The sequence below is a fragment of the Malania oleifera genome, chromosome 1, assembly GCF_029873635.1.
Source record: "Malania oleifera isolate guangnan ecotype guangnan chromosome 1, ASM2987363v1, whole genome shotgun sequence".
NCBI lineage: Eukaryota > Viridiplantae > Streptophyta > Magnoliopsida > Santalales > Ximeniaceae > Malania > Malania oleifera.
The window spans coordinates 58,831,921-58,841,443 of NC_080417.1; the positions used below are offsets into that span (position 1 = coordinate 58,831,921).

The 9,523-nt window shown below is 36.8% G+C and overlaps 1 protein-coding gene across 1 annotated transcript in view; it reads right to left on the bottom strand.

Annotated features, from left to right (window-relative positions):
- The window catches only part of LOC131153202 (protein CHROMATIN REMODELING 24), a 72,307-nt gene that overhangs the window by 40,636 nt on the left and 22,148 nt on the right, over positions 1-9,523 (bottom strand). The window contains exons 12-15 of the mRNA XM_058105356.1: positions 2,761-2,970; positions 2,604-2,675; positions 1,623-1,703; positions 1,413-1,531 (exon numbers count right to left, since the gene is read on the bottom strand). Of these exons, the coding sequence (XP_057961339.1) occupies positions 1,413-1,531; positions 1,623-1,703; positions 2,604-2,675; positions 2,761-2,970 (482 nt within the window). The remainder of the gene's footprint in view (positions 1-1,412; positions 1,532-1,622; positions 1,704-2,603; positions 2,676-2,760; positions 2,971-9,523) is intronic.

Here is a 9,523-nt window from a genome sequence, read left to right on the forward strand (position 1 = left end):
TTTCTTGCCTTTACAAAAATTGCCAAAGTTGAGTTCTAGCCTTCCTTGTCTCCCCTCACCAGAAAAACTCCATTTTCACCACCAACAAGCCTATAACCAAGTGAAAATTGTCCTCTAGTAAACTTTATTAGGCATTTTGAAACACCGTAACCCATGATATGTATTCATAGAACCACAATCCAAACGCCTATACTTTGCCTCATCTACGACCTCTTGTAATGCCGCCCTTGCTAAACTTGCTTTGCTCCTCCTTATGTGACCCTCCGCCATTCTGAGAAAGTTCTTCCACCTCAAGGCCTCCATACCATTCTATACACATCATTTCAATGGCCCCCCGATTCAGAATCTTCTTCAAAGAGAGGAAATGGCTGTAGTTGTTTGCATGTAAATGTAACAAAATAAAATGGTTTGGGGCCCTAAAAATCTCACATATGGATTTGAAGTTTTCTGGAATAAAGTGAGTGTATCTCCTTGGTAATCCATTGCTGTTCCCCAACCAATAAACAAATAGAACAATGAAGTTTTTTTGTTGTTCTTTATAATGTTGAAAAAGCTTCCTTTTTTCCTCAAAACGAAATTAATTTTTGTAGATTATACTGCTAAGATTTCTCATAAAAACTAAGAAAGTCATGTTGAAAAGAAAAGAATGATCTCAAATGATCAAGAACACTATGAAATTTACTCTAGAAAATAGAGATTTGCAATGAAGAATTAGCATTGGAAGCCTTCTGTCTTTAAAGCTCCCCAGAGAAGATTCTTGGCAGTTGGTTGCTGATGAAGCATGCTGCAAAGCAAGTTTGATTCTTGATGCAAGCATGACAACAATTTTCTCACTAAAGAGATACTCTTAAATACTAAAAAATAATCTCTTATGTTGGATCTTACCCAAGATCAAAAAAATTTCTCATCATTTTCTAGCTCACGAACAACTTCAACAAGAACCCAAAAGGACAAACAATAAAAACAGGAAAAAGAAAGGAAAGCTTGAATCAAGGTACTCCAACTGCCTAAAGTATAAAAGGCACCTCTCCAGCAATCTAATATCCTCCATACTGAACCATCTCTACCACTAGATTGCATTAAATTGAGTCAGTGGAGATTTCCCAGCAAAATTATAGAGATGAATTGGTTCTTGATACTCATGGACACATAAGTGAGGTTCATTTGTCTAATCCACACGAACCCATGTCTAATTCACATGGTCCAAACCAAATGCATTCATTCGAATTACCAACCATTGAAGTTCCTGCACCTTCAAGAAGAAGAAAGAAGTACAGCCTGCAAATAAGTGTATGTACAGAGCAATCCTTCAATATATCCAAATTAAAAATCTTTCCTTTTGTTTTAAAATAATTGCCAAGCATTTTTTTTGTGATGAACATGCTCAAAAAAAGAGAGGAGTTTTAAGACACCTTGGATTCCAAGCTGGATCAACCACAATCACGCGGTCTGCCTTGGTGAGTGTGAGACCAAGACCACCAACTTGAGATGTCAAAAGAAATATAGGAGCCCCCACACCTTCTTGGAAATCCTACAAATGTTAAAATGAAAATATATGAAAAATGAAAAGCACACACACACTAACAGATTATTCTTACAATTTATTCAAGTTGAACACTAACGTTGACAATCTTCACTCTGTCACCAGCTTTTGTGGCACCATCAATGCGCAAAAACTCGTAACCGTTAGACACTAGTGACTCCTGAGCACAACAAAGAAGTCGAGCAAAATTGACTCACTTGCTAAATGCTAAAATGTAACAAAGGTAACAAACACAAAATCACAAAGAAAAGATAAGCTCTAGGCTCGGTCAGCGTCTGATCAAGATAATTTATTTTGAACTACTGAAAATTTTAAAATTTCTGAACTACCAAGAAAAATATTAACAGCAACATTTAATTCCAATTGTCAACCTTCATATAGTAAATGTGGATTTTAATGCCACAGTATGTTTTCAAAAAGGCTTGTAATGCATAATGACTGTAGAAAACTATCCAAACTCTACAATTTGCAGCTGATTCCAAAAATTAATTTTATCAAACCTCAAAGTTTTTGGGAGAAGGCATATTCATAAATGCACCACAATAATGGAAAAAGCGCTAAATAACTTGCTAGAATGTTGGTATCCGAGACCAATTTTCCGACCAATCAAGCATCCAAAAATGATTTCCAAAAACTTGCTTAGATGGCCATCGCTAGCAGAAAGAAGTTTTGGCCATCTCTAGCAGAAAGAGGTTTCTCACACGTCACAACAACCAATATACAAGATTACACATTTTAAATGACCAAGAAAAAACACATATCAAATCTAATATCAACAAGCAATTAGTGCCAGAAATCACTCAACTACAATTCCCTCAAAAAATCAGGCTGAAATTCCTCTTGGTTGTCTGTTTCTGTATTTTGAAAAACCACAAAGTAAACAAGTGTGCTTGTCTCCTTTTTAACAGTACTATATTGATTACCAACTTGCAAACTCAAGTTATGACTATTTTCCCAGCCTATCTAGATTGATAAATAACAAATAAAAAATAAACGTGGCAGAATCTTATTGTCCTTGGTAATTGGTATTACAAGCAAGAAATAATTGCTTAGAACTAACCTCAATAAGATTAAGCATTTTGCGAGTTTGAGAAAAGATAAGAACATTATGCCCCTCCGAAATTAAATTATCCTGAGAAATTCACAGAATCATAAATGTCTCAATATAACAGCCAAAATGAAGTTGTTCAATTATTTTAGAAAAGTGTCACAGTTACCAATAAAGATAATATAAAAGATATTTTGCATGAGACATTGGCATGCTTCTCTTGAAAGTTCTCTCCCTCAGTGACATCTGCTATGTACATTGCCAATTTCTCTGCAACACCAAGGTCTTCCTGATTTAGCATAGACTCCATTCCTTCGAGTAGATCTTCAGCAGCTCTCCTCGTCAAGAGCAGTGGATGATCACAAATTTTTTTCAAAATCTACTTCAATGTAAATGAAATATAATCCTTATCTGGATAAAAAAGAAATAAGACACCTAAAAAAACATCAAAAGCAATAGCATAGAAAGTGCATCACAAAGAATCAACCAGCACAAAAAAGAATAGCAATTAATACGAGATGGTCAATTACATACCTACAAAATAATAATGGAAAATTTTCAAGTGAGAAACAATAGTTGAGAGAGTTGCAAAAATTCTCTTCATCTATTAATTAGAGGGGCAGGGGTAAAGTTAGTGTTTAATAATCCTTACAAGAATCTTTAGTGGGAATGTGACAGGTTTGAGAGCGGTAAATAAGAGGTTTGCAGTTAAGAGAAATCATTTTGAGAGTGTCATGATACTATTATGTTAAAGGAAACTAATTTCATAAGCTTCATAAGTGATTGATTGGGAGTATTTAGGATGTCTAATTTTTGGATTGGGAGTATATTCATTCCTATAGGGCTTCTAGGGGTCACCTAATTGTGTGGGATATGCCTCTAGGCTGGGTAGTCAAGAAGGGCAATTTATTTTTTCCATTTTATTGGCTTTTCAAGAAAATGGACGGTCGAGAATTTCTTTGGCATATGCACCTTCTCGATATGGTTTTAAATCTGTATGTAGAGAAGCTTTTCTAGGGTTATGGATTTTGTGCTCCTAGACAAATCTTAAGAAGGGACTCCAATGTTGTTATGTTTCCCACAGAGAAATTGAGTTAATCCCAAGTTACATCTAGTATTAAGGATTTTGATAGATTTATTAAAGAGAATGGGCTGTGAGAGTTCTGTTAATTCGTTCAGTGTTGGTCTATGGATGGGGATAGCTGACTAGCTAGTCACATTGATAGATTCTTGTGTTGCAGTCAGTGAGAAGATGCTTTTCCTAATATTTCTCAGGAAGTCCTTGGCCAGAATCTGATCATTTTTCCCTTATTTTGAAATATTCTAAGGTCAGGCAGGCTGCCTTTACTCTGGTTGCATCAAAAAATATGTGGCTCACCCATCCATCATTTCAAACTTTTGTGTAGATTTTTGGAGGAATTATTCCATTTCAATCTTTAAAGTAGGAGGAATTGTTGCTGAACAAGGATATGATTTGGAGGCAAAAGGTTATGTGTAAGTGGGCAAAGGGAGGAGATTGTTGCACTATGATTTTTCATAGGGTAGCAGATAATAGGCAAATGAAGAATTTGTTTACAGCCTTGAAACTAGTGTCAGAAGTTGTTAGTGATCAATCTTCCATAGTGGAGGAAATTAACAGATTTTATAGGAATTTGCATTCTGAGGAGGTTCTGCATCATCCTATGATGGAAGGGCTGGACACATGCCCTATACCAAGTGCTAAAATGGAGTCAATGGAGAAACTTTTTGAAGATGAATAAGTTAAGAAGGCAATGTTTGGCATGGATAGAGAGAAAGCTCCTGGGTTCGACGGGTTTGATTAAGCTTTCTTTCAGCATTGTTAGGATGTCTAATTTGATGAGAGTGTTCCATGAATTCTATTTTATGTGGTAATTCCTAAAAATATTTTTTGGACAATAAAAAAATGATATAATAAGAGAAAAGATAATACAAGCCAGGGAGGACAAGATATCCTCAAGAAAGAAAATTAAAACAAAGAAAAATACAACCTAAACCACAAGTACCCACCCCCCAAACAAAACCCACAGCACAACAGCTCGCCCCCCAAACAAAATGCTACCGAAGAAAACCTCATCTCAAACCCTTCCCATCGTAGCTGATAGAGCACTGCAAATTATGTTGTTGCTTCCAAGCCTTGATTCTACTGTCATCCAATTGGACATCCTTCCCTCTAAATAGACAGTGCTTTTTTTTCTTTTTCTTTTTTTTTTGATAATAAAACAAGTCTATTAAAAAGAAAACATAATTACAATGAAATGAGGATAAGATATCCCCCAAGAAAAAGCACAGAAGAAACAAATTACATCAAAGCTGCTTCCCAATCCCTGTGAATATAGGGCAGCAAAAGACCCCCAAAAACCCCAAAAGAATGAACCCTAAAAGAAGCAAGAAAAATAACTCTCCCAAAGCAATCTCGGAGAAATCTTTTGATCTTTAAAAACTCTAGCATACTTTTCAAGCCAAAGCAACCACAAGACCGTAGAAACAGCACAGATCCCCCAAAATATCCTTCGCAAAACCCCAAAACTTCACCTTCAGCAATTCCTGAATTGTAGCTGGAGTCACCCAAACCTCACCAAAATACGAAAAAAAAAAAATTGTTCCACTTGCATCTTGCTACCTTACAATGAACAAAATGACTAATAAAGAATCATTGCACAGCATACAAATATCTGGACTAAGGGCTTTGTAAGGCCTCCTTTTTTGTAGCCTACCATTTGTGTTGACCTTGTTAAAAATTAAAGTCCAAATGAAGACCAGAATTTTAAAAGCAATCTTTGCTTTCCAAACAGATTTGTGCAAGAGGAAAGGGGTAAGATTTGTGGATTTTATGATATTGGAAAAGAAAAACGTAGAAAACAAAGACCCTGAAGCATCCCTAATCCAAAGCCTTTTAACCCCCCACCCCGGGGGGGAATTTGGCATAAAATAATCTAGCACAAGCAGTAAAAGGGTTAACTCACCAACTTCTCTTTCATTGAGTCTAAATAAATGAAAATCCCAAGAAAGAAAGCCCCCCTCAAAAGAATGAAAAGCTGAAATCGGTGCATTGTGAACAATGGGAAGTCTAAATAGACACAGCACCAACAGCTCCAACATACACTCACCAACCTAAATGTCCTCCCATAATTGAACTTTTATCTCCAATACCTGCTTTATAACAAGTGAGAGGAAAGAAAAGACAAGCAACTTGGGAAACAAATTCCAAGGACTCACATGAATGGCACTACAACTCCCTTTGGAATCCCATCAATTCATATGTATTTCATATTTACTCTTTATTACTTTGTGCTACAGGGAATTAATTCTGAGAGAAATCACCATAACCATTTCCCTATTAGGGATATGTTCTACCAAGCACCAAACCCCCATCCGACATAGGACTCTTAACAACATCCCAACAAACTAAATGGCCTCCCTTATTCACATCAATATCAGACAATAGGAAATCTCTCATAATCTTCTCCAACTTCCCAGCCACCTGGGAGGGAATTTTGAAAAGGGATAGAAAATAAAAAGAAATATTACCTAAAGAGGTACTAAGGATAGTGATTCAACCACCTAGTCAAAGACAAGACCTTTTTCATCCCTCTAATCTTTTCCACTCTATCAATCACCAAGTTCCAAAAAGCATTCGATAAAGGGTTACTCCGTAAAGGAAGACCAAGATAAGACAAAGATCAAACCAAAGATTCACATCCTGCTAAAGATCTCAAATCTCAATCTTCCAACTGCTCAAATTAATACCAGCTCTAACACTCTTGGGGACATTTATCTTCAGCCCTGAGATTTTTATAAAGGTGCAAAGAAAAGTTAGAACCTTCCAGAATTTCACAGCTTTATTCTCAAAGAACAAGATAGCAATCTGCAAACTGAAGATGGGACACCTTAACCCCCTCCCTCCTATAGACAGGTCATTGATAACCCCTAGGTCCTTAGCACAAGAAATCATACTATTAAGAACATCTACAACCAAAGTAAACAAGAAAAAGGATAAAGGGGGTCTCCTTGCCTTAACCCTCTTGAAACACCAAATCAATCCTTGGGCTGCCCATTAATAAGCACTAACATATTAGTAAAGCCAAGACACCATGTTATCCACTTGCACCAAAGATTCCCAAAACCTTTTCCCTACATAACTTTCTCCCGCCGGGGGAGGGGGGGGGGGACCCCTAATTGACGATGTCATGCTTTTTTAAAAATCCAATTTAAAAACCACTCCCTTTTTGCCTCTCATCTTTGAATCCTATACCACCTCATTTGCTACCAAAACTACATCTAAGATTTGTTTATCTTTCACAAAAGCAGATTGGGTCAAAGACATTGTATCCCCAACATCTTTCTCAATCTCCTCGAAAGAACCTTATAAACACCAATAACCAAACTAATAGGCCTAAAATTCTTCACCCTCCTAGACCTATCCTTTTTTGGGGTGAGAATAATGAAAGTAGAGTTGATACTCTTGCACACCTCACCAATCCTCCCCTATGAAACTCAAAAAACTTCATAATGTCTTTGTCACCACTTTCCTCAAATATCCTAAAAGAAAGCCAATGCAAAACCATGAGGACCTGATGCTTTATCTCCTATACATATCAAACACTATCCTTCTAACGTCCTCCAAATCAAAAGGTCACTCTAACCACTTAGCTAGTTAGCTTCCTACCCAACTAGACTACGATTTGATTCACCATTAACCTATTTTCTACACCTGTTAATATACAAACCTTCAAAAAGATCAATGATCTCATCACCAATTTGTGTATTAACTCTCACCACCCTCCCTGCCTCTACCTCTAACACCTTAATAGGACTTCTCCTCCTCCTCCCGCTCCCACTAGTCACGCTATGAAAAAGCCTAGAAACATAGTCCACCTCTCTAAACCAACTAACCCTCAACTTTTGCCACCAACACCTCTCTTCCTTCAACAAAAGCACCTCAAGATCATTATTAAGGAAGACGTTTTTCTTGCTATCTTCCTCCCCCAAAAGGACACACTCTTCCAATCTATTCAAACTACTAATCTCCTTCAAACTATTATTTTTTCTCTCCCTAATATTTAGTTCTTTATTCCATCTCTTCAACTTATGTCTGATAAAGTTCAACTTCCTCATAAACCTAAAACCATCCCACGACTGAACATAACACTCTTTCCACCAAATTCCAATAGTATCACAAAAAGGGTGAGGAAGCCACATGTTCTCAAACCTAAAAGATGCCAACCCCCACTTAATAAGATTAGAGTCCAAAATTATTTGGCAATGATCAAAGGCGACCTAACAAACACCACTTGCACAACATTTAGAAATAAATCTTCCCAAGCATCAATAAAAAAAAATATCTATCAATACAAGTCGATGCCTGTCTATCCCCACTAACCATCCAGGTGAAACCACCATTATTCAAAGGTACATCCCTCAAACAACTATCCCTAATGAAGAGTCAAAAGATCTTATACTAGCCATCATCCTCGATCCCCCAAACTTCTCCCTAGAGGTTTTGAAAACATTGAAATCACCCCCTACCATCCAACAAGGAATGCGAAGTCCATACAAGTTAGCCAATTCTTCAAAAAAACCACTCCTCTAGAGTGTATATTAGGGCCATAAAATCTATGATCCCAAATAGTCCAAAAAGCAAAAAAGCAGTCTACCTCACCTAATTTAGACTCTTATAAAAACAATACATCGGGAATCATTTTATTCACCAAGTCTCTAACAACTCTTCTCTTATTAACCCCCCCCCCCCCCAAAAAAAAAAAAAATCTCTAATGTTCCAACATAAAATATTCATATTCATTTGGTTACATTATAAACCCCAAGAATCGACCCCCTTTCTCATAGTTCACTGAGGTCACTAATCTAACTAATTCTCTATTCAACTTATTAGTTTTTTCCCTCTCCCCTCTCCCCTCCTTAAGCTTGACCAAATCCTCAGAGGAAGCCATCAAGGAAAAGCCCAAATCATCAAGAAGTCCTTAGGCCACTTGGTTTTCTCTCTTATCCCCCAATAGATCAACAATACTTTGGCTTCCCTTATATTCTAACTCAATATATCAAAGTAAAAATGGGAAGACACAAAATAAGAATGCTTACCTCCGAAAGTTGCAATGCTCCCCACACTCACTCCTAGATTGTTGCTCCCCCAACCCATTATTCAATGGATTGACATTTAGAAGGGAACTAGAAGGCTTGAATTTTTTAAAAAGTAAGAATGTTTAGTAGCTGTGGATAGCCTAATTCCTTTCAAGTTTCTGGAAACATCTAAACCTTGAATTCTTGAACCCAAACCAAGGCAAAGATTTGTTAATGAATAAGACTTTGAACTTAAGCCTTTGTCAACTTATCCATCCTCCAAAAAATTCATGCCTTCAGAGCTCAGCCTTGTCTCTTTCTTCATCTCCTCTCCTCAATTTATCAACTAGCACTTCATTAGCTTCAAGATCAAAAAAGATATTAATTCTTCCTGATCTTCTGTAAAATCAAACAAATTGTCCTTCCGATTTCATGAGTTCACAAACTCTTTTCCATTTTTTCTTGTCACAAAAACCTTCCTCTCCAATCTTCGACTTTACTTGTCTATATATTTCCCACAGTCTAAACAAGACTATAGACAGCTTTCATGTTCTCTCCAACACAGTCAAAGCCTCTTCCATCTCGCTGTCAAGCACTTATTTGCTGCACTTATCTACCTTTTCCCTCTTGTATTTATCAACATATAATTCCTCTAACTGAACCATTGAACTCCTCATTCTTTCGAGCTGAAAAGAAACTTTCACATGAAGAGGAGTGCTCTTGTCACCACTGAATTGTATAAAATTCTGAATACCCCTCAACCCAACAAAATTGTGGTACGTGTGAATTTCTATTTGGGTATTAAAAGAACCCATATTTCCTGCCCTTAGCAAGGG